This window comes from Daldinia caldariorum (assembly GCF_022478825.1).
Source record: "Daldinia caldariorum strain CBS 122874 unplaced genomic scaffold F4812scaffold_5, whole genome shotgun sequence".
In the NCBI taxonomy this organism is placed as follows: Eukaryota; Fungi; Ascomycota; class Sordariomycetes; order Xylariales; family Hypoxylaceae; genus Daldinia; species Daldinia caldariorum.
The window spans coordinates 1,369,553-1,396,387 of NW_025953041.1; the positions used below are offsets into that span (position 1 = coordinate 1,369,553).

Consider the following 26,835-nt stretch of genomic DNA (forward strand, 5'->3'; position numbering starts at 1 on the left):
CTCAATCGCGCTTAAAAGTTTCAGATCTCTAGGTATCTAGGTACCTAAGGTAAGTAATACCATATAAATGCCGTATGGGGAAGGACTTAATAGCTTGGCGCATACAACTTCGTACCTAAGGGTAACGCCTATTAAACCCGTACTCTGTCTGAGAGGCTTGGCGTTTTCGTTCCTTTACTTAGACCAACCGCTATACCTGAGGGTTAAACAACCACAATGTTACGATTGTTCAGACCTTTAGGTATGCTTGTCTACCTTACCTTAGGTACCTACCTAGGTAGGTAGTTCTATATAGTTTTTGCTCCCCAATTGAATTTATAACTCCTAACCTAGATAATTCCAATCACCTTTGCCAACTTTTCCAACTCTAGCCCACCCCCCTTTCAGCCCCCTATTCTTGTTTCCTTGGCAGGTTCTCGGGAATAGTTGCATGTGGCCTACAACTAGTTCCGACCCTCTGTCACTATCCCCCCCCTCCTTAGCCTAGGTAGGCTCTTACTCCGGTTGGTACGCCTCCTTCAAACGCTCTTACACCTACCTTTGTTCCCAAATGACATTATTTATACCCAATTCCCATTAGTGCTATTGGTATCTCGCTTACAAGTCCGGTCCGGGAAACCGGTCTGTCCCACGACAACAAAAATCTTACAGGTGTGTATAATAAGCCGGACGTACGACCCAGGTAGCCGGAGAATGCTTACCGCCACCGCCTATCCAATTTTTATTCAATCTACACTCTGCCCGTCTTTTGGCCGAGTTGCCCCACCGGTCATAACGGGCACTCGTCTATCGGGTCACTCACGGGTATCTTTAGGTTAGTAGACTTCTTCGAATTCTAAGCCATTCGACCAGATCCCGACTGGAGACTTATCCGACGGGAACCTGCCGGATATTAGGAGGCGAAGAAGAGGACGGGTAGAAGTGGTAGCAGAAGTGGTAGGACTTTTCTCGGCGTTTAGGTATAAAGAAGTCGCCCGACTAGGAAACTCATAAAGTATAATCCCGACTGGGCTCCCGTCTTGTGATGAATACGGGTCTATACAGGTAGTTGACTAATTGATACGACATTTCGCAATCTAGAATATACCCACATGCCAGGGCGATCAAAGACTGAGGACCACCCGCAAGTGTTGGGTGGCTAGCATTAGGTACTAGACAGTTACTTATAACTCATAATTACTCTATACTAACTTAGGACTTCACAGAGCAGAAACGGAACAATATATTAGGTAGGTACTTAGAATGTCTCGTATTTCCATTCACATAACAGAGTTTTACACCTATATATACATACATCTCTTGACATCCTATTTGTTGAAAATAGTCGCCTAGTTTGGGTCAACCCGCTTTGTGAAAGTATGTAATTGTTTCCGAAACCCTTAGTTATAGTTATATGCTATGCCATTCTTTAGTTAGGTACCTTACCTTACCTACTTTGCTTAATTAGGTAGTACACGGTCATCATCTCTCGGCCGTCGAGAACTTCATTCTGTAGTAGTCGCTGCTGCCCATCATCATTGCCCGCCGTTTTGATAAATGAAATCTAGATGCTGATGTAGTAGGGTAGGGCTGCCCCCATCCCCGAACTCGCTCTCCGACCCCGTGCTAGCAGAAGAAACCGATCTATATGGTGATTGCGGATCGCTCGTCTCGCTACCGCGGGCGCTGCTACTATCATCTTCGAGCGCCGTCTTCGTTTCTTCCATGTACGCGGCATCTTCCTTCCACTTCTGTGCGAGGAACTGGTCCCGCTCCTCCTCTTCGTCGTCTTCGCCTTTACCCGTCTCCCACATATTTCTGAGAGCCGCTTCTTTCAACGGACTGCGAACCGTTGCGTCAAATTCGAATGGGGCCGGCTTGGCTATCAGTAATGGGGTGTAGTCGTTCCAATGCACCGGTATTTCGCTGCCGTCTTCTCGGAGCTTCTTCCGAAGGTCAAACGCCCACGCCATTCCGCCCATCGTCAAGAAAAGATCTTGCTCTACGATGGGAAGGCCTTGACATGTACGACGGCCAAACCCGAATTGGCTGAACCCACCCAGGTTCGGGTGCATGGTCAATGGCTCCTTATAAGTAGGATATCTAGGCTCCAACCACCGGGCAGGGTTGAAATTGTGAGCATCTGGATAGATGGACTCGTCGCGGGTAATAGCCCTAGCCAAGGATTAGATTGACACGTTCTAAGGCACATATACTCTCGTATTAGACTTACCATTCCAGGGCGTGAATAGTTGCGCCCGCGGGAATAAAATAGCCCTCATATACATCATCATTTTCGATCGCATGCGGGATTCCTCCTCGGTGTTAGTAAAAAGAAAAAAAGAAAAGACCTGGTCTGACTTTGAGCAAGGCTTCTAGGATGGCCTACCTGTTGGAACGGGGGGACGCCACCGGATCGTCTCCTTAACGACGGCACGAAGCAACGGTAGCCTTTCACGGTCTTCCCATTCGGGACACCTTCCTTCACATACGGTATCAACTTCATGTTGTAGTTTTCTCTGCCACTCGGGATAATGTAGCATAGCGAGCATGAAACTTTGGATTGGGCTCCCAATTGTTAAAGCTCCAGCGATGGCCATTTGCCCAACAACGTAACTGGCCTCGGCCTCATCTTCCCATTTGCTGCCATCGCTCTTGCTGCCATCACTCTGGCCGCTCAGCTTATTTATGAATGTGTTTATGAAACTGGGTTCGGCATTCCCTTCGCTGATGCGGTCGTGTACGTACCGAATGCGTACTTTTAGGAGGGCGGTCTCAAGTTCCTGACGAGCGTTTTCTTTCTGCTTCCAGGGACTTATGAAATTGGGTATATACATGAGCCAGGGGATAGCATTAGGAAGAGCCCCTGACGGGGAGATGGTATCGAGGAGACCAGAAGTAGTGACTCGCAGCAGCGGGGCGGGGTGAGGGCTTCCCCAAGAGAGCCGGGCCACAGTACGTGCTGTGAATTGCTCGACGTATTCTCGATATTGCGATGGATCGCGCGATAGTAGGTATAAAAACCGATCCCGCTCTTTAGTCGGATAAGAATATAGCGAGGCCTTGGCTGTCACGCTCATCAATTGTTGACAGAGCTTCCGCTGACGTCTCCAAGTATCTAAATTATATATCTGTAAGTAATAACCCTTAATCATTTTGTAACTGCTTACCGTTACGTCCCGATAGCGCAAGATAGTGTCCGCTCGTTCGATTATCAGGGAGGTTAGGAATGAGCGGTCGGTCCGAGTAGTTACCCGCCCTCCGTGAGAGTAAGTCGATGGCAATTCGTTCTGTTGATATCCACACATGGACCGTACCAAACATCTCTGTTTGATATATTGGCCCATACTCCTTACTCCATTCGTAGAACTTCAGCCAGGGAGATTGTGCGGGGATATCATGTACACGGCCGATTAGAGGCAAGGCTGTTCTTAGTTAGGAAAATGAATCCTCGCGAAAATAAAGGGGCAAGAACACTAACACTTCGGTCCTGGTAGTGGCCGAGCATTGGGCGGGATTCTACTTTTATCGTTCGCCTTTTTGATTATATGTATTATACATAGCAATAAGATCGAAATCACAAGCCAAGATACCACTGCCATATCGCTGACGCCGTAATGAATCCTGAATGACTCCTGAAGATCGAGGGGATAGGATGAGAAAGCGAAGGCCAGGGACATGAACCAGACATTGAACCAGGTTAACAAGGCATTTCTTCCTCATGGTCTTATAAGGTAAGTAATTCTACCAACCGTATATGCAATCAACCCACCTTCATCGGCGTGGCATCGAAAGGGGGAGCTCGTCCCTTCTAGAGTGGACCCCATGGCCTCCTGCTTGTGTGTAGTTTAATCAACAAAATACCCGGCTAACGTGCCGTGATCCATTCCGCGAGTGTGGCTTGGGATGCCTTGATTTAGCTCGTCTCACGATGTAAACCCCGAAGCTTGGTTTGGCTACCAAGCTGAAGAATCCCCATAAGGGCATAGAGCGTGATATTGTAGCTTCGGGTTCGATACGAAAGGATGCTGGATATCGCATAATCATGCGGGATAAGATTTGGCCATGTGAGGTTTAACCAAGCTAATATTTCCGGGCTGATACAGGGATAGCTCGCACACATTAGACGGATTCCCACAGGAAAGGACCAGACCTGCGCTTTTAGGGAGATAGCTCAAAAAGCTATCTTCATGCTGCAGGGTTACAGCACCTTAAGTTGGGGCATATAAGGTTACAGTAGCCTCGTGCGAGGGTGGTTGTATCTATAGGAAGCCCAATCAGAACCTCAACAGGAATCAACTATTAGTTAGCTATCAATTTAATCTTTGCAGAAAGGGGAGTAGAAGGAAAAGAACACCAAATAAACATTACGGGTAGTCAATTTCGTTAATTATAGGTTTTTCTCATCTCTTGGCCAAACCTGTACCGCGATCCCATCCGAATTAGCAACGGGTATAATCCCATCTAGGGTTGGAATACACTTTGGCTAATGAGATGAACCTAAGATGGGTGTCAATACGTCTTGATTGGCTTACGGTCATCGAGCATCATTTAGACGCATAGCCCAGGCATGTATTACCGAACGGTGTCTCACAAGCTGTTATATAGATAAGACTACCTACCTATGCTCAGGATAGGTGTGGCGTACAGCTGTATACCTCCTATATCATAAAGCAACACGACATTAGCTTATTAGAACAGAAGACCTCAGTTAGCATAGCTGCATTAGGTAGGTATAGAATGTCAGCAGGGGTATATACCTCTCAATTTTTTTCATATTTCGTCACTTTGTCTATACACGGCATGGAACTATAGCTATATCGAGTAAGCCAAGGCAAAGGAAGTAAATAGTGAGCAGTGTTGATGCTGTCTCGATACGATACCACCAGCCTGTGAACCTGAGGTAGTTGTCGACGAGTGAGGTTCAGTAGTCGCGGGGAAACTCGGAAGTCCCCCAAAACCTTAGATGCGCCACGGAAGCACCTATAAAAGATTAGGTACCTAGATTAGCGAATTCTCAATTTGCATCTGTATGGCTACCCTATGAGGCTAGATGCAAGGGATTTTCCACCATACCATACCCTTGGATAAGAGCTGACAGGGAATGCTTGACATGATCAGTTAACTATTGATCTTTCGAGGTAGGTAGCCTAGGTACGATAATATATACCTTGGTAGGTTAACTTAGATATGACGAGACTAACGTTAGGCGCGTGTTATGCGCGTGACCCCTTGCTAGCGTCTGTGAACCCACGATAGCGTTTTCATAGGACCGGCATGATACATAGTATTCATTAATTGATATCCCGTGATCGTATAGCTATATTGGTTGCTCCGTTTTTAATCTGTGGTTGGCGGTACTGGTTGGCTACTAAGCTGAAGAGCGCCCCGGGTATGCAAGTAAAAGCAGACCAGCCAGTCCATTAGTAGAATCCAGCTGAGGCTTGCGGCGTTTAATACGTCTAATACGAGCAGCTGAGCTATGTAGCGAGAGACATTTCTGTATAACATTCCGTTTATTTAACTTCCAGGTGCTGCCAACCTTCTGGAAAGAATCTTTGCCGATACTTACTTAGGTCGGCTTCAAACGGACGATAACAGACCGATCTCAACTAATACTAATATTACCATTGATATGAACAAAAGGTTCCGATCCATATTTTCCGTCCGAGCATTGATAATGCTTATTTTATTTTAAGAAAGTTAAAAATTAGAGGCCGATTGAGCAACCATCTAGTGCATATTCGGGCCAAATAATCCCATCATCAAACAGAAGCGGGAACTGTGTTTAAAGGGGTGCCTATCTCAATTAACCCATCACCTTGGAGAGAGAGAGAGAGTAATGCAGTCCAACATTATTCCGTAGTGGTGAGTCCATTTTCTCAAGCTTATGTTGTGCGTCTCGAGGCATGCGGCTTAGCCCCTCGTATATACTATATACAGTTTTTCTTTGTCTTTTTTTTTCCCTTTCTTATAACTCTCCATGTATCATTGAGATGCCAAGAGACCCTGTTTTTCATCATGCAGTTGTACGCCGCTTGGTAGGGCTGTACTTCGCCAGTCTTTGAATTTACATGGTGGAATTGCATGTCAAGTATTGATAATTCAACACTGCCTCTTTTATTTGACTGAAAGTCACTTTCATTCTCCCGTTCCTTAATCTGTAATGTCTCATATTGATGGCAGAATTCCTAAAATAGAACCATGGCTTTTCTTTTTCTATGCCTAAATTTCACTCTCCCTTAGTGTAGTCGTATGAGGACCGCAAGTTCCTTCACACATAGTAGTACCGAAGTTATATTGTATTCATTAGTTGCGCGGCAGTACAACCTCCGTTCGTATCTGTAATCACCGCAAACAAACATGGTACGCATATACGTATAACGGTGTTGGACAGCGACAAGGTGAGATTATTAGGGGGCCCTGAAGGAAGAGAGAGAGAGAGAGAGAAAAGGGGGGGAAAGGGGGAAAGGGGTTATCATATACCCTATCATATACCCTTACCAAAAGCATGAAAGGACAACTGGCTTAGCTTAGATTGATTGTGGGCTAATGATAATCTAGATCATAGAACCAGGTACAAACTGTTGGAATTAGTATCGTGTTGCACCTGTGCCGAACAGGTAATGCGCAATGACTTGCAGCACTGCATAACGTGTGTCCCGTAAATTTTGACCGACACCCGTCAACGATACTCAAACTTTTATTACTGCTCGATTATTTTCTTCAGTAATGCTGGTGATACATCCATCAAGAAGGTATATGTGTTCCCTATCAGAGGATTATAATGACCTGGGTTAGGTAGTAATGCATTGCATTAGAATTAGGATTTATCTATGTGCTATCACGTTGGAAATAGTTATCCAACTGAGATTGCAGTGATGGTTAATTGCTACATGAATGAGTACTCGTGGGTATAATGTGCTGTAACATCTGTAATCCTTGCCCTTGCTGCTATAGATGACCTCCGGCTTCCGATCAAAAGCAATACTCCTCCACATGCAAGTAGATTCCTTGGGCACCAGTGCCCTTGTGTACCGCCCGTTCGTCGCTTAGCTTTGCTACATTAGTTCTCACAGTGGTTACTAAGGATTGTCCTCCGCACACAACGATCCCCGTTTCCCCCCCTGTGGCTTCAACAGCGGTCCTGATGAACCCCGCTATGTCCGGCCTCGACGCCGAATGGCGTATATGCGAGTCAGGACTTGACTCCGAAAGGTTCATACGCGAAATGCCCATCAGTGGTTGGACAACCCCCTCGGTGTTCACTGATACCTTTACTTCTTCATCTAAGGTTTTCTTTTCATCTGTTGAAGAAGCCGAAGACGATGGAAAAACCGCAGAGCCTAGTGCTCCTAGCTGTCCGTTCCCTGTTACAGCAATATGCACTACTAGTTCCATACCTATCGACTTCGCCTTTTCCACGGCTTCATGCAGGCGATCATGGTAGAACCTAACTTCCTCCCCTTTCCTAGCCGCTAAGATAAAATCTATACGCTTGGTGCATGTTCCTTTCTTAGGATGGAGCACGCTCTCCAGAATGGGAAGTGTAAACGACGCTCCAGTAGATGCGGAGATCAAGACTAGAGTTTCAAAAACATCCCACCTTGGTGGGTTGCCGTATGGGCCTATGACTAAGGCTGTGAGAGTCTGTTTCTTTCCCATTGCTTCCTGCTTTTGCGCAAATTCGCTGAGCCTCTTTGAAAAGCCCGAGTGAGATCGTATTACTAGTTGAATGCTATTGCAGATACACGAGTGCGGAATCTGATGAGAGGAAGCAATCGTGTATGGGTGCGCTTCAAACGGTGCTATTCTAGGTAGCCACAAGTAGAGATGCTGCCCCGTCCTCCACTTGAAGTGAACATCCTTTATAGTTACCATGGTTATAGAATCGCCCACTGGAGAGACTTGTGTCTGATGGCCAATCCACTGTCCGCCTTGGCAGCATGAGCGGTTCGGGCGTAACTTGATGTTCTGCCAGACTAAGAGACCAAGACGAAACACTCGATCAAAACAAAATGCAGCAACTGCAAACCAAACATTATATCCGGCACTTGCAGGAACGTGAGCGTGGACAATCCATAGGAATATGGCAGCCGCTAATATATGCTGAATAACGAAGACCTCATATGCAGCAGATCGCAATGGCTTGAAAGATGTGGTGTTCATCCACAGTAAAATTCCCCAAGCACCGAGACCGTACTTGACCATTTTCATCATCGAGAGCTCTATGTCGACTATGTCAGATTCGACCCAGCCGGCAAAGAAACAGAAACCATGTAACGTTGTGGTAACCAATATGGTCCGGGCTACCCATCGATGAAGCCAATTCAACCTTTCGTAGCTGGTGCCGATAATGAGGGCGATGACGTTGGTTCGAGAGGCTAACAAGTAGAGAAGAGGCACCTGCGTAACTGTTACCCAAGCACTGCGATACCCTACTCTTTCCACGAGGTTTGCATCCTGTATGACCGAATCTTTAAATGTGATGTAAATAATAACGGACCAGTAGATTAGAAGGATCACGATATGGCCCATGGGTGGTGGCGTTAGCCATGTCAAGTTTCGGACTGGAACATAAAGCTGTGGATAGCTCATCTCCCTACATACGGCGGTTAAGGTCGCCCATAATTGCGAGCAGAGATTCGTGGGCCGCGTGGGAAACCGTACGGAGTGCGATTTGGACCTGCGTAGCCTATGCTCCAGAATTAGTCCGAAATTGGGTAAAACGTTGCCAAAATCATGTTAGATTCGAGATAGAAGAAAAGGTAGCGTACCTTGACCCGAACAGGATGGAGTTGGCGATCCGTATGAAAAGGAACATGACAAGAGAGGTTGCAACAAAATACCAGTAGTATCTTGCATAGGCCTTGTTGGCAGTTGTCATATCACCACCACCCATGGACATGCCACCCGTATCCATATCCATGTCCATGTCCATACCCCCCATATCCATGTCTTCCATATTATCCATAGCCATCTCGAATGCTTTCTCACTTAGCGCTCATCGGTCCAGTGTATCTGAGGCATATATCAAAGAGAGTGGTAAAGGTATCCGAAAGCGACGTGTAAAACTTAGGTGAGCGTAGACAAAGCCTGAGTTATTGGTGGCTTTCGCAAGAGACAGTTGTACATTGGAGACTGCGGACTGTGTCTAGATCCTCTCTGAAACTTTTTGGAAACTGTCTTCTTTAGATCTCTACGCGAACAGGATGAAATGCGATGATAATCCTGAGTTCGGGACTTGTTGTAAAATGTGTGTGGGTTTGGTCCCTAGATAAGGAGTAAGGATCAAGTGAAGTGTAATGTTGAAATGGATGACAAGTCGGATAAAGCAGAAACAGGGGAAGCAGCAGAGGGTCTGGACTTTGGACCAACTCAAAGAAAGAAATTAATAGCTAGGTAAGTCTTGGACTTAGGGAAGTGCCTACCTACCTACCTTCTAAGGTAAACTTCAATACTTCAATACATGTAGTACGGAAACCGGGTAGGTGGGTGTTACATTATGTACCTAGGTAGAACCTTATAATTACCTAAACCAGGCTAAGGTATTAACATCCTTAGGTAAGTTGCGGCGCATGTTGTTTGATAAGAAGATCTCTTTTTACAGCTATGCATCGTTTATGATGCATCTAGGTACCTACGCAAGGTACAACGGGAATCGTTGTTTGCTATCGTTTAATACCTATTATAGTAACTCGAAGTAATTCGAAGCAACTCCTAGTGGCACATGATAAAGAGCGGTCTGCCCAAGTAATGCTAAAGTGTGTTTGAAACAACTTTCCGTTCTGTCGTTGCTGCAACCTCTACGAGACGCCCTGTCAGACTACACTTGACAAAATCGAAGCTTCAAGTTTGTGGAGTATCAATCATAATGGAGCAGTACTTGTATCGGAATCAGGTAGATCAGGTAGGTACTGGTAGGTTGTCTTGTATGGATTACCGAGGGAGAGGTAGATTGCTCTTCCTTTTACATTTATATGTAAACCGTACCTCATATTTAATATCTGTAAACCGCGCTAAAACGCTACATGGTAGACCTCCGCCCCGCCACAATGTGCTCAAATAGCCTCAAATGGAAATCTCTGGGACTAAAGCGGGGCAGGGCTAGTAGGAGGGAAGTGGGCTGCGCTAGAGACTCCCTGTAATTGGCGGGGCTGTCCCCAGGATCCTTGTAAGATGATCCCGAGAACCAAGACATGCTGACATGCCAGACATGGATCTCGCGCATCAACAACAGGCAGTGGACGACAGAAGCGGGTAGGAACCAATCAGGTATCACGCAATTCTTGTATACAAATAGAAGGCAGTCAAAGAGCCCAAGTCAAATGTTACCATCTTTATCTTCATCTTGAAACGGAATTGTATGATGTAGAAGATATATCGAGGTTAATCTCGTCGTCATAAATGATACCTCAGGTATAATTAATTCGTTAATGCAAACCTCTATACGATAATGATATATGTTACACAGAAATAGACACAGCCGATGGTTTGGGTATAAGTAAGGTATGTATTATGGGAAAGTCTTGCTAGTTATTGGACTTACTAAGTCAAGGAGCACATTCCATCAAACTGTAGTATGCCGAATCGGATCGTAATGCTTTAAGTACCTACATGTTACACTTTAATTCAGATTTATTTTCGTCTAGCAGGAAAGAACATTGTCATACACCAGTTCCACAGTTACACTTACACCTCAAACGTATGCTTCCCCTTGTATTCCCAAAATTCAGAAAGGGCTCTTTCCTAAACGGATCTGGGATGGCTTAGGCTTGCGTCTCTAGTGTATCCAGGTACGCGGGAAAAGAGGGAAGGCTCCCGCGGTAACAACTGATAAAATTACCTAAGGTACCTTTTAGGTACAAGGTATCTTTTTACTGCTTCCCAACCTCCGTCTCCTTTCCAATCTTCTTCCTACTACCTAGGTCCTAGTATCACAACACGTCTCAGACTTTTTGTTCGACCTCCCCTCAACTAACGAAGTGACCTTGCTCGGTTACAGGTAGGTAGGCGCGCAGGAGATAGTCATTCAGCACTCCATTCGTCTTACCTATCGCAAGTTACATCAAAAGGTATTCCCGCCCGTGTTTGCTTCCTTCCTTCTTCCTCTTTTTTTTTATCGCACATCCTTTGCTCATAACCCTTGACAAATAGCCTTTGCTGTTCCCTCCTCTTCTCTGCCACATATTCACCCACGTAGACCTGCTCCTCTGAATCCCAATTTGACCATAAACCTTCTTCTAGGTGACCAGAAAAAAGAAAAAAGAAAACTGCAACGAACCCCCAATAGCACCATGGCTCCCATGGCACTCTTCGCGACTGTGATGCTGCTCTTCACAGGCATCACCAACGCCCACTTCACCGTAGAGCACCCTCCCACCATCGGCCAATTCAATGACGACACCGAGGGCGATCAACCCTGCGGCGGCTACTCGCCTGACATCGCCAAAGTCTCTCCTACGGATTTCCATATAGATGGCGATGTCATCGCTACCACCCTCACCCATCCCCAGAGCACATGGCTCTACCGTATCAATGTCGACCCTACTGCTCAAGGCAACTGGACCGAAGTCTGGCCCGTTTTCCAGCAGAGCGGCCAAGGAAAATTTTGCAATCCCCGAGTCACCATCCCTCGCGAGTTCCTCGGCAAGAAAGGCTTCATCGGCATTGTCTCTCACGCCGTCGATGGATTTCTCTACCAAGTAAGTAGTGCCTATCCACTCTGCATCATAGCAGTGCCAAATCCTTTATTACGCGAATGTTGCTAATTTGATAATCCAGTGCTCCGCTGTCCACTTCGTCGAAGGAACTGGTACTACACCTAATGACTGCACCAATAGCTCAAGTGTCACCACCAGCTGGGTTTCTGACGATCAGCTGACCGCCAAGCTCAACGAGTCTACTCCGTCATCATCCGGACAGCATACTCCCAACTTGGCCGTCTCGAGTAAGGGAGGGGCATTCCAAGGCTTGGGAGGCTTGGTCACGGTCGGCCTGATGGTGGTTCTAGGTGCAATGCTGACGGTCTGAGACCTGCATGGCAAGGAAATGGTTTGAATCCGAGAATGTTTTTTTTCTTGGTGCATTGACTACGCGAAGCAAGCTTTTCTACTCTGGTGTCATTTCTAGCCGTTGTGTGAGATGTATAGGAGTTCTAACTCGAAGTTAGAAGTGGGTGTTATTACTTCACTACTTTATAAGCAGATACCCTGGGAATGAATCGCAGACCACATTATTGCGTTACTGCGTGTGCTCTGTCCGTAATTGAAGCCTCTGAGGTGAAAACATTCCAGTGAAATTAATGCTGTACTTGCTACGTCGTCAACTAAGGCACGATTAACACTTGTTGTAGGTTAGGTACCTAGGTACCTATCTACCGTAGCGGAGGTGGGGGATTCTGACTAACGATCAGAATCATTCCTCAAAAAAACACCCTCCTCCGCTAGGGTGCCTAATACGCATCACTGATGCTACCTCTAATGAGGGGCGGGGGTTGGTTCACGAAATCGATCATTATAAACATCATTCTCTTTTCAAGACCTAAGCAAGCCAAAGCTCACATTAAAGCTAACATTACGCACCTCCTAACTAGAGGTATCCATGCGCCTCATCCATAGGATGTAGGTAGGTATCTAAGGGTATCTCACACATTACCTCATTTCAAATCGCCTCGTCCCGATCCAGTATCTAAACTCCTTGAATGCCCCGCAGATCAGCCCACGGCACTCATATATGCATCTTATCCATATCAGCATCCAGAGCGTCGTCACTAGTCTCGCCGTGGTAGCCATATAGTTGTTTGCGCTTGATGGCGGAGAGCCGTTTAGGTACCTTTGGTTCGCTATCGATTCCTATGTGAGAGCCGGCCCTTGATTTGCGGATATCGTGTAGTGTGGGAACTTCCTCTTCCTCGTCGTCGTCATCATCATCGTCCTGCATGCAACCACGCTCGCTGCAATCGGCCAAGTCGGAATCGGAAATCTCAGCCTTTTCATATCCAGTAGAGTTTTCTATTATGGCTTTTCCGCCCGGAAGCCGTATATCTCGTGCTTCCAGAGTTTCCGCCATGTCTCGAAGGAGCACTTCCATCGGACATATGTAAGCGACCTGTTTGCGCGCGCTCCACGCGAGGACGTGTCCGCAGAGGCGACCGTGCGGTCGATCGACTATCCAGGCGCCCGAGTCGCCCGGAATACCTAATGACTCGCGGGTCCGAGTATGTACTTTGGGTGGGTCCTCCGTAGCGGGGAGAGGATATCCGCGAACTGTCGAGCATTTTCCACTAACTTGGTAGGTGTGACTAGGAGATGATCGACCATATATCTTGACGGACGTCAAAGCTGGTAGAATCTGACCCATCTATTTGAAAGCACCGACGCCGTTAGCTAAGACTCTCTAGCTCTAAGACCAAAACTGCAGACCATTATGAAACACTTACTTGTAATCCGCTTGTGCGTGCAATACATTGCACCTCCAGCCCTGGCAGGGATTTGGCTGGGACAATCTCTGTGGGATGGATATGCCCTATTGAGGTTGTACTGCAAAAACTGCTAGATGCAGCACGAGGTATGAGGTTATCCTGGGGTAACCTTCCGTCCTCGAAATCAAATAAGGCCCAGTCAATCTCGTGGATAAGCCCATCCTCATTACGCCTGCGTATACCAGAAGAGGCGTACATCTCACCCAACCTGTATGTGTCAAGATGATCCTGTCAATTTATCAGTTTTTCCCCGCGCCTTCTTAACCGTAACCGTATGTAATATAGTAACTCACCTCATCCATCGTCTCTTCTGACGGATAAAATCCCTCTGGCACGTCTTCAAGGGCAGGTTGAGTAACTATATATCCTATTTATAACCAATTTAGTTAAAAACCTATTAATTCTGTGTGGGAGGCATATAAACCGTTCGCACACTGAGAAAAGGTGGCGATGGGAAACACGTTTTCTTCTGGTGAGGGGTCGGGGCGCATACTTGGAAAGGAACCCTACATACCATCTCCGCAGCCGGGCTCCACGCCTGGGATGTCTCCAGTCTCCGTAAACTCATCATCATCATCGCTCTCCTCATCGGCACTAGTAATGTCTGTGAGTGATAACTCTGATTCGGAATCTGAAAAATATCCCCCTGGATAATCGTCGCTGCTTTCTTCTCCTGATGACCCTATTCCGAATATGTACACCGCGGCATTGCTTCGATCAGGCGCGTGGGCACGCTTAGGGCCAGGTTTATTAGCAGTACTCGCCTCTTCTTCTAGGTCTGGGTCATCTAGCATATGATGAACCGTCATTCCGTATGGCTTATCATCAACCATGATGAGACCCCCGAAACTGACTGGAGGGAGGTGTTTGTCACCTATCCAGGCGCCTATGCTCGCTCCATTTTGTGGTATTTCTTGGTATCCTGGATTGGCAGCTTCAGGATTACCGGCGTAGTCTTCAAGTTTATTATCGTTATTACCAGCGGAGGCCGAATGCTGGTCCTTAGCCATACTCCTTGTAGGTCCTTTCCTAGAGCGTGCCACAGATCCACGGCAAACCTTTAATGCAAAGCCTGTTGACCCATCAAAGAATACACCAAGTTTTTTCTTTAATATAGCGCGAACGGTGCTCACTGAGGTGCATATAACTAGGACAGTCGGCTTGGTCTTCTGGGGTGATTCGCCAATGGACTCCAAGGAGATTTCGACAGACTCTGGATTCTTGCGATAGAAGTGCCGTAAGGCTAGGTTGATTTGCGGCATGAGAATGCTATGCCACTGTTCAATTGCCTCGGTTGATAACGGTACTTGAGGATAAAGCCGAAGTTTGGATCGCGTATCCGTTGGATGGCCCGTTGTACTCTCAACGGGCTTTTCGTCTAGTTCAGGTGCCTGTTTGGTATCACTTCCCATCCTTCCTGGTTCCGATGGTGCTTGAGGACCTGACCCATGAGTGGACTGAGAACTAGCAGATGGTCCTGCTAAAGATTCGGTCACCATTCCTCTTCCGGAAAATCTACCCGGGTCTTCGCTTATTCGTTCGTCTAGCCCACTGATTCCGTCCAAGATACAACAAGCTTCTAGATAGCGACTCGCTCTTATTTGCACTTGACTCAAAATCTCTTCCGCAGAGCCGGGGTGGGAGAGCTCTTGGTCAACTGCATCCCAACAAATCTGAACCGCCTTCATGTATGGGGTACCGCAGCGTATTGCGAGCTGTCGCAAGACGGACTCTGGTATGGAAGGTGATCCTTGGTCTGGAACGAGGTTCTCCAATTGAGTCCAGAGACCGATAGATACAAGCATCGTGGCTAATGAATAGAGGTCCAGCGTCCTTGTGTCACCCTTTAACGAAAGGGGAGATTGAGTCGTCGTTCGCGGGTCAAGGGGATGGCGATGCAATGGAAAAGTAGACGGGGGCTCATTACGGAAATCTTCTTCCGGAAATATATCAAAGGACGACACAAGAGGTCTCCTGACATCCACCTCACCCACGGGCAAGTCAGGGTCGTTACCGTTAGCATTGCAAAAGGTTATGGAAGATGCGCTGAGATTTCCATGAGTAATGCCTCTCGCGTGCATGTCAAATACCGTATTGACCAAGTTATGAGCAAGACGGAATTTGGCCTCCAGCATCGGCTCGAAGTCTGGTCGGTTGAGAAGCTCCTTTAGTGTGCACAAATTATCGAGGGGGTTCTGGGTGAAGTTCTCGAATGTTACTGGATTAAAACCGGGTGGAAACTGATAGATCAATGCCAATCTAGATTGTCTCATGTCTTCGTAATATCCCAGAAGGAGAGGAAGACCAATCCACGAACCGGGAGACCTTTGCGAATCAGTTTGGAGGCCGGCACTTAATTTCTCAAACCGGGACATGTCGGGCATGATGCCGGTTGCTGAATATATCGGGTCGAAGGGCGCGTATTCTACGAGGAGAGGAGACCAAACTTGTGGCCCTTGTCGATGACTTGACTCGATATGGCCCTGCCTGCCAATAAAAAATATCTCTTGTGGTCGATTATGTATTCTCTCTGCCTCCAAAACGGACGCAGGCTGCAGCGATCTTAAGCTTGTGAGTGTCTGCAGGTCAATTTGCTGGGGCGTCCGGATTCTTGTAGAACTAAAAGGCCTTAGGTCTTCAGTAGAGGCGGTAGGCTTAAACTGCCCCGCAACCCGCGATATTGTGGCCGAAGACCGCGTTCGCGAAAGATCACAAAGCGTATCGATAGATGCAGTTAAATCCTTAACTAGATCTTCAAACCTCCCTTTATCCCAAACTACTAACGGAGCCTTTCGATCGCCCATCCCCTTTTCTGACTTCTTTTCACTCCCAACAGCTTGCCTTGAAGCAAGCCAGAGAGGTTCGGCCTCGGCGAGGATGTCCTTGATAGTGGCCATTATACTGCCTACAAGGTCGCTCAGACCTGCTTTAGATAAGGATTCATCAATCTCTGCAGCCTGGTTCGGATCGGACCATTCTAAACCCCAGCTGACCAAGCGGTCCTTTTGTATTCGCAGCTTGCGATGGAGAGCTTTTATATCGGGATCGTCGGGACGCGGAGCCGATTCTTTGACAAAGTCGGATGACTTTTTGGTATCATTGTAGAGCCTACTAAGCCGACGCTGGAAAGGCAGCTGGAAGCCGCCTTGGGGGAAAAACGACTCCATGATAGCGATTTATTGATCTAGAAAATAGTCTATGTGTACTATATAAATATGAGTCTCTCGACCCTTTGAAGTGAGTTTATTCTTCGAAACAGTAGAAATGATATAGGCAAAGGGGTATGGGGAGGTATGGATCTCGTGTTGGTAAATGGTAAACGGTAGATGGTAAATGTTAGATGGTATAACGTCAGCGCAAGTAGTTCGAACGTTGATCGTCTCTCCTCGGCATAATACCGGCAGGCCTAATTACGGGTGTATAGAAGAAGGTTTAGGCGGTTGAAGAGGATTAATGAACATGTTAGATGTCAGGTATGCTGATCCGGGATCGTCAAAGCATTGAAGCATCACCTAACGGAGTTATATATATTTGAAAGAGCGGCAGCTTGAAGGCGTGAACTCAATAAAAGGGAGAATCCCAATGATACTTGAATTGGTGATGCAAACAGGAAGCATCAACGACAACTAGGCCTCAAAAAGGAGTTAAGTAAGTAATCTAGCCTTGGCATATTGTACGCATCCGCGTGTGTGGAAGGTTGGAAACGACTAGGCATATACATACAAAACGAAACTCTTCGTATCATCCAACATCCGAAAACGAAGAAGTGATTTAGCTGCCTTGAGCTGGTGCGAAGAACATTAGCGCGGCGTTGAAAGTAGGTAATTTCGGTGCCTAGGCGCAATGTGTGTGTGCAAAGACCCATTGATAGGCATATAAGATGTATCGGCAAACTTTTTTAAACGTCAGCGACCGAAGTTTGAATCGCAAAGGTCCAAAATGCTGTTGCCTGGATCGAGTGGAATTAAAGTTTTGAAGATGCGATGATCTGATTGGTTCCATGTTGCGCTAAGCCGCATGGGCTAGTTAGTCAGGCTATGGGATCCCTGTCTAGTGCCCCGGACATGGGGGGTTTATTCAAAAGCAGAAAGGGTACAAACGGGCTGTTACATCTTTGCAAACATTCATTCATTTGTTACATAAACCCAAGGTTACCTACCTAGACCTACCTGGTACCTACCTCCTACGTACCTCCTAAGGTATCATCATAAGGTGCCCAGGTGATAGGTAACTGCTGAGCTCTAAACAATATTTACTCCAAGGTATGGAAGGTACCTCCTAAGGTTTTTACAAAAGTCACCGTCTCTTCTCAGTCCGGTCCATCTTTGTACACTCCAACCAACTAGCAATCCGCATTGTTACATTATAAAGGCCATCATCAACAAACCCATTTTCCATTTTCCCTTTACCATATCAAGGATCTCATTATATACCTCCTACGATGTCATATCCATTGTGCCTTATAAGCAAGATTCGGGCTTTGTTTTACCCTCTCTAGTACTTAACAGCCAGGACTGCAATTATCAGATACTACCTAGGTAGGTAGGAGATCAACTGCGACCATCACCCCGATTAAACAGCGCCTAGCATTCTTTGCGGTCTCAGATAAACGCATCGGTCGTGAATCTGATCCCGGACGAATTCGAATCTTCCGTCTGCCGGCTGAAAACTTGTCTCGTAAGTCTGATCGTTCGTATGCTCCAGCCTCTGGTCGGTCTTCCCGTCATCTTTACACAAAGTACAAGTATCATCACAAGGCACGCATCGACATGGCTTCCGAAGTAACTGCAGATGGTATAATCCTTAGAGTTCCTACTGGAGATGGTCAGCACTGCTCGAGGTTTGACATCGTGTATTCATGTGGCCATCCTGTCCTTGAAACACATTGCGGTCATATCCGTGACAAGGTCATCAGCATCAAGCGCAACAACCATAGTGGTCCCTGCTGGGCTCGGCGCTGTGTCCTCGAAACGTATACTCATTCAATGCCTGACAAGTGTCATCGTTGCGAGATGTATGACCTCAATTGTGAAGGCATACGGCCATGAATTACTTCCCAGTCCCCATCTGGCCCCTCACTGATTCTTAGTCGATTCCTGGTGGTGAAGCAACCGTCAATAGGTAGACAGCTACTTTACGTCCAGTGGCCTGAGTAGCAAGCAAAGCGCGGCCTTGGTATTACGGCCTAGTCTCGTCTATTCTTACTTAAAGGGGTGTATTGAAACTAGGCCACACCACCTATATATCTAATTAATAAGCTTAGAAACATCTAGTACACAACATTATTCACTTTTGCGGCGTTCACGATTATGTGACCAACTCCCCACCTTCGCAAACTACATAAGCTAATAGGTACAGCTGCTGATTCTTGATGATTAAATATATTATACTGCAGACACGACCCTTCATGGACTAACCAACGAACGACTTATTGAGCCCTCGATAAACTACTTCTGCCAAAGGCCTTCTGATAATATGGTGGGACCATCCGTGCTCTTTCAACCCGCGTCCGTGCGACCTTCGTCATGTTCAAGTCCCTGCTCACCTTGCACCGACACGTAGGATCTTCCAGGCCCTATGACTTAGAATGTAACTCAATGACAGTCCCGCACATCTAGCCTATAATTGGACCGGGACAATCGATAGTCTAATGTTCTATTCTGAGGTTATGCTTCTGCCTACCCGTCGTTATGCACGTAAGATTATTAGTAGAAACTTCCATGAAACCATTTTGACTAGGTGATTTAGTTCCTACCAAGGACGCCTGTGTTCGCAGGTTGTAGTTTATACTAAGGGCAGTAACCTGATGTGGTAATAGACCCTCGCTAGGGGAACTTATAACCATGACGATCAAGGGAATCAAATTTCCTAGCTTCGATGATACTCTGTGCCCAAAAATAGAAGTTCCCGCGTGCCTGGGAAGTCCGAATAATAAAGTGCGAGACCACTTAGGTAAACAGAGCCATGAAGTATCTTAGAATACTATATTATATGAGCTTTAAGTTAAATAGGTATCTAGGTAACTAATAAACTTTATGTTAGGTGAATCCCTCGTTCAAAAAAAAAAACAACATCACTTATAATTGCTCATCGGTGGTGTCGTGGCTTTGAGAGCTATCATGACAGCCAAGGAATCCTAGCTAACCCCCTGTCAATCCAGCCAATGCTCATGAATGGTTCGATCGAACTATCGGATCTCTGCCTAGTTGAAAGTTCCTTAAACACGCGGACTATAATGCAACGTTTACAAGCATCAATGCACTGCAGTTGGTAAGTCATCCATCAGGTGGGTATGTGTGTCGAGAAGCAATGTGTTACCTAGGAGGTTAGATAGGTAGGTACCTAAGGTAGTTGCACGGTCCCGTGCTCTGACAGCAGGAATCTACTGACCTACCAAGGAGGTAGGTATTGTACCTTAATAGGGGATGGTCCAGAAAGATTCCCATTCGCTCCTAGTCGACACACAGTCCGCTTGGACACAAGCGTCGGAGTCGCCCATAACACGAGATTATTGCCTCGAACTGCCGGATGCTGTGCGCCCGCGACGGAACTCGTAGTAGTCTCTCAATTTCTTCCTTTTCTTCTTAAAGAAAAAGAAAAGAAAAAATGGAAGAAGAAAAGAACACACCGGCCCGGGACGTGGGTATGTTCGCGCCTCCCGAGATCTGGCTACCTGCAGGATCAGGCGGAGGTAATTTACCTGACTCCTTATGTCTTAGGAGTGCCCGGCAAGATGCGTCGAGCCAAGGGGGTGGTGGCGCGGGGCCGGAATAGACTTTAGATGCTAATGGGAGACCGCTTGGAGGCAATCAAACACATTAGATGTTGGTAAGCGAAGCTCAAATGCGGCCTCGTGGAGGCCAGGAGGAAAACTAGGAAAGCGGCTGTTTGCAGGGCCTCGCAGCAAATTTTCTTCGCCGTCGTCGTAGAAGAATGACAGTTCACTTGCATATTAAGATATCTATCGTCCAAGGGACGCCGTGTTGATGTTGTAGCTCCTGAATACCAGGCACCTAACCTTTGGGACCTAGCCGCACGTATGGGATGGGCGTAAGGGGTCCTCGGGACGTTGCAGGCGCACTCCCCGGCAAATGGAAGTATCCACGTAGGTAGAAAATGGAGTCATACCTAACGTACATTCCACTAATAGGAACGAAGATAGCAGCGAAAGTTCATGATAGGACTCCGGTCTATTCAACGAGGGAAAATGCTCAACCTACGTAGCAGTCACCGAGCGAAAAGGCTACGCGATGCCTACCGCTACACATACGCACACACGTAGACACACAGCGCATGTCTCGGTAAAGCGAAACATATCAACGACCATGGCATCGCACGATCCACCATCACCAGCCAAACATCACAAAAAACCGGTTTTGTATTGCGCGACAAACGCGTTTCGCTCCGTTACACGAGTCGAAACGGCAGTTCCAGGTCTATATCCGTAGGCTCTTTCAGCCGGCAGTCTCAGAGTTAGTATGGTTGTCTTTTCCAGGTACCTAAGCTTTGCACGGGGACCGAGCGAGAAAAAAAGACAAAAACATCGAACACCATGGCAGATCAAGGGAACGTAGTAGCAGCAACTACAGAAGATCCGCAACAAGCTGAAGATGAGTCGGTCCGCACGCAGACAATAGTCTGGCCTGCCTCGACGTTCATCACGACATGGACTTTGGGTACCGGCTCGGACACGACCCAGTCTCCGGGTACGGTTGTTGTCCCCGCGCAAGACGCGGGTTCGGCGAGCAGCCAAAACGTGGGCGCTATCCTCAGCGGCGTCGTCGTGGTATTAGTACTGATGCTGATTTCTTGGGTCTGTTATCGAAGGAGTAAGTTTATTCCCGAATCTTTATAGTAATACAGATGAGGTAGGCATCAATAGACTAATAAGGTGGTATCCGTCAAGGTGGTCCCAACGGCCGTAGCCGAAAGCGCTCAAGTAGACGGAATGGATCAAGTTGCACAAGCAAAGGCAGCTCTAGCAGCTCAGGGACATCGAACGTCTCGTCTCGAAACGATAGTAGTATCGGATCGGTAGCAAGCGAGATGGGTGAGCAATGGGACCAACAAACACCAGTCCCCGGTCCACCGATGCCAGGGATGCCGCTGCCGGTCGCGGGAGGATGGCCGCCACAACATCCCGAGAATGGAATGGGACAAGGCATGCCGCCGAATATGAATATGGGGTTCCCTCCCGGTCACGGCGGGCCTCCTCCGATGATGGGACATGGGTTGCCGGGCCGTGGAGGACCTCCGCCAATGATGGGTGGCGGCGGATCTCCCCCCGGTGTCATGCAATAGGTAGTTCCTGAAAATTCAAGTCCTTGTCCCAAAGAGATACCACCAGGGGCACAGCTACTCTAACAACAACTCAGGGCATTTCGGTGACAAACGAACTGCCAAGTCTAGGCCATCTTATGACTCAGGTTATTATCTAAGAGGCCCAGGAAAGGATACAACAACGTGATATAGTGATGGGGTCATACAATGTTTGCTAGGGATGATATCATGGTTTACGGCACCATATCCTCGAAGAGTCTGACACATAGAACAGCCGCCACGGCGGCAATACCTCCCATAACGACCATTCGCATTCCTTCCCAGAAGCCTTTCTTCATCCTGTCCCACGAGACCGGGCCCCTTCCTTCATCACCGTATTGCCAACTCCTTTTCGCGGGTTCGTTGTGCAGAAGATAATCCTTGGCGAACCCGAAGACAAACAAGGACAGAATGCAGACGGCAAAGCTCCACCGCAGACCGTCGGCGACTTCGCTAACGAAGAAGTACGGGAACATCGGCAGCAGGCCGCCAAGCACGTACCCGACAGATACCGATAGTCCAACCACGATCGGCGGGAACGCCTTGGTCATACACGTCAAACCGTCGGCAGCCGAGTTCAAGTGGGACAGCAGGCGTCTCGACACAGCAGGGTTATAATCGATGTGAGCGTTCACGCACCGGAGAAGATCAGGCGGAAGTTCCAGCGGAGCTAGATATTCGCAGATGTTATCTCTGCCAGCCAGCACGAGATCCTCGCCGCGCTCTCGAGTCTTCGCTGCCGCGTCCCCTTTCGCCGCGAGATACCCGCTGATGCCCATGCTAATGCACCCCGCGCAGATTTCGGCCATCCCGGCGTAGATGACCGTCTTAGTGTGGCCTAGGGACGACAGGCCGGCCGTCAGCGCGAAGGGAACCGTGAGCCCATCGGCGAACCCCAAGGTGAAGTGGGAAAGGAACTCGGAGAGGCGACCCGAAGATGAAATCCGCTGGTGGTCCAACCGAAGGCTATCAAAGCTAGGATCATCGCTCGTGCTCTCGGTACTTGTTGGGGCGTCAATGAAGCTCTCCGGATTTGAGAATAAGATAGAATAGGTCTGTAGGGTCTTTTGGCTCTTCCGGTGTGGTTGACCATGACCAACGAGAAATGCTTTAATATCCGCAAGCTGCATGTTCACTTAAGTTATAAGTAGGCGATACGACTTGGAAGTAATAGTCAATTCTTGTTAAAACAATACTTGATGTCACCTCTTTAAAGTTGAGGATATTTACGCGTCGTGCATATTCTAAGAGAGAGACAACAATACTTCGGACGCTGTCCTACATGATGCAGTTGGTTAACAGGTACTACAATGTCGTGCCTACTTTAACCCAACCCTTCATAAGTAACATCGAACCTTGTAATCCGCAAGTTCTCTGCATGTGAGTTACGTACATTGCTAACCTACTTTTAGATAATAGAAAGCAGTTGCAGTCCAAGTTATCGTCGAAAGTGCGGGAAGGTAATGATAAAGGCGGCCAATCATCGAGAAGGGAATAAGCACATCGTCTAGCTAATGGATTGGGATTTCGGTGATGTACAAGTAAAGTATAGCGCGTTGTCACCGGTTTCTTTTTCGGGAAGAAGGCGACAAGGTAACAGGGGTCCGTATCTTGACATCCAATGCTTGGCCTTCCAAGACTACACGTGTTCGGCTCGCCCGTGCCGCTTAATGCTTGAAATTTCTGTCTTGTAATACGGAACAAGCTTTAAGCATATCTTCATTCCCATGGATGCATGAAAGACAGCTTGTATTACGTACGATGAATCATTATGATTATAATTAAGTTTAGGCTTTTGGAAGAGATATACAGTAGATCATGACCATGATCATGAGCATCAACTTGACACAGAAAACTGGAATTCATACTGCTCTTGAAGCTTTCTTGTTTGAGCAGACCTTAGACCGAGACTTGCAAATACCGCCGAATAACAAACCATAATGGAGTGGATACCTTCTATCTACATACATACGTACTATAGTAGTATAGTATAGTAGTAGCTGAGAATTCCAGGGTCTACATACACTAGTAGTATGCAGGCGACGATAAGGCCACCTTCCAAAGTAGAAGAGGCTAATGTAACCCTACTCCGAATAATGGAACTCGGCCTCTCTACCAAGGGACCCTGGTTATCCGCCAATGGTTATAACGACCGATGGCCATGTGTGAGCGGTACTCAGAGTATCGCTCATTCAAAAGGCTCGTTTGGTAGGAGTAGATTCCCATTGCACTGGTGGTGTCGCCGACGTCTAGCCTTGTCATTCTGGGCTTGCGACCTTCGTTGTACCGTGGTGAAAGAATTCCTTGATTTTCGACTACTCTACGCTTCGAAATTCGTATCGTGAAGCCCGGAATCATGCATCCCCTCATTTTCTCGGCTGCGATCTTCGCGACCAGCGTCGCCGCTCAAGCAGAGAACCAATACACCGCGACGGCGACCTGCGACGTCGCAAAAGCTAGAGCTACGGCGAAGACCCTGAGCCCTACTAGCCATGTCAAAGGGAAGGCCTTCGACAGACTCGCCATCATATGGCTAGAGAACACAGACTACGACATGGCGATCGGCGATCGTAAGTCACTTAATCACAAGAGTGCGCAAAAGAAAACTAGAATAACGATGACTAACCTCATCACAGCAAACCTGGCGTGGTTAGCCAAGCGAGGCATAACGCTCTCCAACTACCACGCAGTCACCCACCCCTCGCAGCCGAACTATGTCGCCTCTATCGGCGGCGACTACTTCGGGATGCAGCACGATGACTTCACGCAGATTGACAAGAACGTTTCTACTATTATCGACCTGCTCGAGGACAAGGGAATCTCATGGGGCGAGTACCAAGAAGACATGCCGTACAGCGGCTTTGAAGGCATGGCGTACGTCAACCAGAAGAACGGCAAAAACGACTATGTCCGGAAGCACAATCCGGCCGTCAATTACAACTCGAATGCCGGCCTGATTGATCGATTGGCAGTTATCAAAAACCTGACAAGTAAGTAAATCAAATCCCTAGGAAAACCCTTGAGAATCCATGAGCGCACAATTCCTAATTCCTCTGTTGCTCCAGCATTCTACGAAGACCTCGAAAATGAGACCCTACCGCAGTGGATGTTCATAACGCCTAACATGACGAGCGACGGCCACGACACGGACGTGACCGTCTCGGGGACCTGGACGCGGACCTTCCTGGAGCCGCTGCTCTCGGACAAGCGGTTTATGCAGAACACGCTGGTGATCGTAACGTTCGACGAGAACGAGACGTACTCGATCCAGAACCGGATCTTGGCGATCCTCATCGGCGACGCCGTGCCCGCGGACCTCGTCGGCACCACGGACGACTCGTACTACAACCACTACAGCGAGATCGCGACCGCCGAGGCCAACTGGGACCTGCACACGCTGGGCCGCTTCGACGTCGGGGCCAACGTGTTCAAATTCGTCGCCGACAAGACTGGTGACACCGTCCGCTCCTGGTCCGGCGACGTCCCCCTCGCCGACATGTACTTCAACTACTCGTACGCCGGCGCGCTCAACGACGAGGGCGGCAACAAGCGCTACCCGGCCCCCAACCTCGTCGACGCCACCGGCCTGCACAACCGCACCATCCTGCCCAGCATCAAGGCGGCCTGGCAGGGAAGCTCGGCTCCGGTCTATTACACTTCGGACTTGGAAACTCCCGACGGACAGCACCCGCCGAAGGGGTACACGCCGACCGAGTAGATAAGCTAGTACATACCTTACGTAAATACCTATAACTTAACTGCAGTATATATAAGAGGTATATAGAGATATAGAGATGTATATTAGCTTGGCTACCTACCTAACCTACCTAACCTAACATTAGATACCTAGGAATGCCTTCCTCTTTCACCCGTAGATGTCTGCTATGAAGTAGTATGTAAGTTGGTATTACTCAAATCCCTCTTCGGCTGTTTCCTGCCAGTGAGCGATACAGGTTATGAGAAAGGGAGATATAACTCTCTCCTTGAAAAGTGAGCATCGACAACACTGTTCATGAAATTAACCCTCTCCCTCTCCTTTTTTTTTTCCCCCTAATTCACCGAGCAACCATTGCACATTTATCCAACCCAAGTAGCCTGGAAAAAATCATCTAGCGCATCTCAATATGCATTAGGCTTCGACTAAGATGTGGATATCGGCATCAATCTCTTACTAAAAACTTCACGATACAACACAAAGAACAAGCAAAAAAAAAAAAAAAAGTGAGATAGTCAAAATTCTATTCCAAAGGTATCCTAGCTTTTTTATCTGTCCCAAATTCTTGTGCTGCTGGGCTGACCAACCGAGTACTCCCACGTAAACCTAATTCGTGTATCCATTTTTATCACTCCTTTGTACATCCAATCCAATGTCGCTAAAAATCTCCAGAAATCTCCCGGGCCCATTATCATCTCCAATACCTTTTTCCTTATTAAGATAGTACAAAAATCGGTACGTCCCGATAGCTTAGACGTCGGCAGCTATGCGCGCCACAGGATAAGCATCATAGCTCATCCTAGCTCGAACACAGCCGAACACTAACACGCCACAGCTACGACGTACTCAACACGATGTCGCTTATAAAACCAATGGTTTGCAAGGCGAAATCTAACGTATTTGATTGCTGTGTTATAGCAATATACCTTAGCCCAACCTAGCCACAGTTTCCCTTCTATCCTGTCACAAACGAAAATTCATCCATGACCTAATATGCCGTGATAGCAATGCCGATGCTTCTTCATTCTTCGAAGCCTACTCCACCTCCTCTTTACCCCTTTGACTTTCTCAATTTCCCTCCGCATTACCGCCGAGGTAGGAATGAAATTGGCACGGGCGTCGTGTAGTGGTATAAAAGAATTATGCATTAGGCCCCGACCTGCTTCTCATCGAGGCCACAAATTCCACGGCGAAAACCGTAAGCCGTGAACGCCGGCCGGTTTCCAAAGGCACGTGGCCATTTTCCAACCGTCCCGTGTGCTCGGTGGTATCATAAACGCCACTCACCGACACCATAAACGCCGTTATGCTAAACCTGAAACGCCATTCGAAAAAGAAA

At 47.6% G+C, this 26,835-nt stretch overlaps 8 protein-coding genes across 8 annotated transcripts; 4 read left to right on the forward strand and 4 right to left on the reverse strand.

Annotated features, from left to right (window-relative positions):
- Positions 1 to 1,514: 1,514 nt before the first annotated feature.
- F4812DRAFT_458033 (cytochrome P450) lies at positions 1,515 to 3,303 on the reverse strand (the record flags this gene model as incomplete). Its single annotated transcript, XM_047937284.1, has 4 exons — positions 1,515 to 2,154; positions 2,213 to 2,294; positions 2,369 to 3,097; positions 3,150 to 3,303. The coding sequence occupies 4 exons, from the start codon at positions 3,301 to 3,303 to the stop codon at positions 1,515 to 1,517; spliced, it is 1,605 nt and encodes a 534-aa protein (XP_047791810.1).
- A 3,654-nt stretch (positions 3,304 to 6,957) lies between these two features.
- On the reverse strand, positions 6,958 to 8,959 carry F4812DRAFT_458034 (uncharacterized protein; the record flags this gene model as incomplete). The annotated part of the gene is made up of 2 exons (XM_047937285.1): positions 6,958 to 8,674; positions 8,757 to 8,959. The coding sequence occupies 2 exons, from the start codon at positions 8,957 to 8,959 to the stop codon at positions 6,958 to 6,960; spliced, it is 1,920 nt and encodes a 639-aa protein (XP_047791811.1).
- Positions 8,960 to 10,827: 1,868 nt separating this feature from the next.
- F4812DRAFT_332614 (uncharacterized protein) lies at positions 10,828 to 12,117 on the forward strand. The gene is made up of 3 exons (XM_047931571.1): positions 10,828 to 11,054; positions 11,227 to 11,684; positions 11,764 to 12,117. The coding sequence occupies exons 2-3, from the start codon at positions 11,277 to 11,279 to the stop codon at positions 12,010 to 12,012; spliced, it is 657 nt and encodes a 218-aa protein (XP_047791812.1). The 5' UTR covers positions 10,828 to 11,054; positions 11,227 to 11,276; the 3' UTR covers positions 12,013 to 12,117.
- A 205-nt stretch (positions 12,118 to 12,322) lies between these two features.
- Positions 12,323 to 16,826, reverse strand: F4812DRAFT_332625 (uncharacterized protein). The gene is made up of 4 exons (XM_047931572.1): positions 13,977 to 16,826; positions 13,756 to 13,829; positions 13,421 to 13,690; positions 12,323 to 13,341 (listed from the first exon to the last, which is right to left on the reverse strand). The coding sequence occupies exons 1-4, from the start codon at positions 16,627 to 16,629 to the stop codon at positions 12,709 to 12,711; spliced, it is 3,630 nt and encodes a 1,209-aa protein (XP_047791813.1). The 5' UTR covers positions 16,630 to 16,826; the 3' UTR covers positions 12,323 to 12,708.
- A 770-nt stretch (positions 16,827 to 17,596) lies between these two features.
- F4812DRAFT_423349 (uncharacterized protein) lies at positions 17,597 to 18,811 on the forward strand. Its single transcript, XM_047933750.1, has one exon. The coding sequence runs from the start codon at positions 18,232 to 18,234 to the stop codon at positions 18,508 to 18,510; it is 279 nt and encodes a 92-aa protein (XP_047791814.1). The 5' UTR covers positions 17,597 to 18,231; the 3' UTR covers positions 18,511 to 18,811.
- Positions 18,812 to 21,014: 2,203 nt separating this feature from the next.
- F4812DRAFT_458037 (uncharacterized protein) lies at positions 21,015 to 21,900 on the forward strand (the record flags this gene model as incomplete). The annotated part of the gene is made up of 3 exons (XM_047937286.1): positions 21,015 to 21,291; positions 21,369 to 21,751; positions 21,838 to 21,900. 3 exons carry the CDS (start codon positions 21,015 to 21,017, stop codon positions 21,898 to 21,900), a joined length of 723 nt encoding a protein of 240 aa, XP_047791815.1.
- F4812DRAFT_332758 (VIT family-domain-containing protein) lies at positions 21,802 to 22,999 on the reverse strand. Its single transcript, XM_047931573.1, has one exon. The coding sequence runs from the start codon at positions 22,909 to 22,911 to the stop codon at positions 21,976 to 21,978; it is 936 nt and encodes a 311-aa protein (XP_047791816.1). The 5' UTR covers positions 22,912 to 22,999; the 3' UTR covers positions 21,802 to 21,975.
- A 479-nt stretch (positions 23,000 to 23,478) lies between these two features.
- On the forward strand, positions 23,479 to 25,587 carry F4812DRAFT_423352 (phosphoesterase-domain-containing protein). Its single transcript, XM_047933751.1, has 3 exons — positions 23,479 to 24,351; positions 24,418 to 24,771; positions 24,847 to 25,587. Exons 1-3 carry the CDS (start codon positions 24,138 to 24,140, stop codon positions 25,497 to 25,499), a joined length of 1,221 nt encoding a protein of 406 aa, XP_047791817.1. The 5' UTR covers positions 23,479 to 24,137; the 3' UTR covers positions 25,500 to 25,587.
- The last annotated feature ends 1,248 nt before the right edge of the window (positions 25,588 to 26,835 follow it).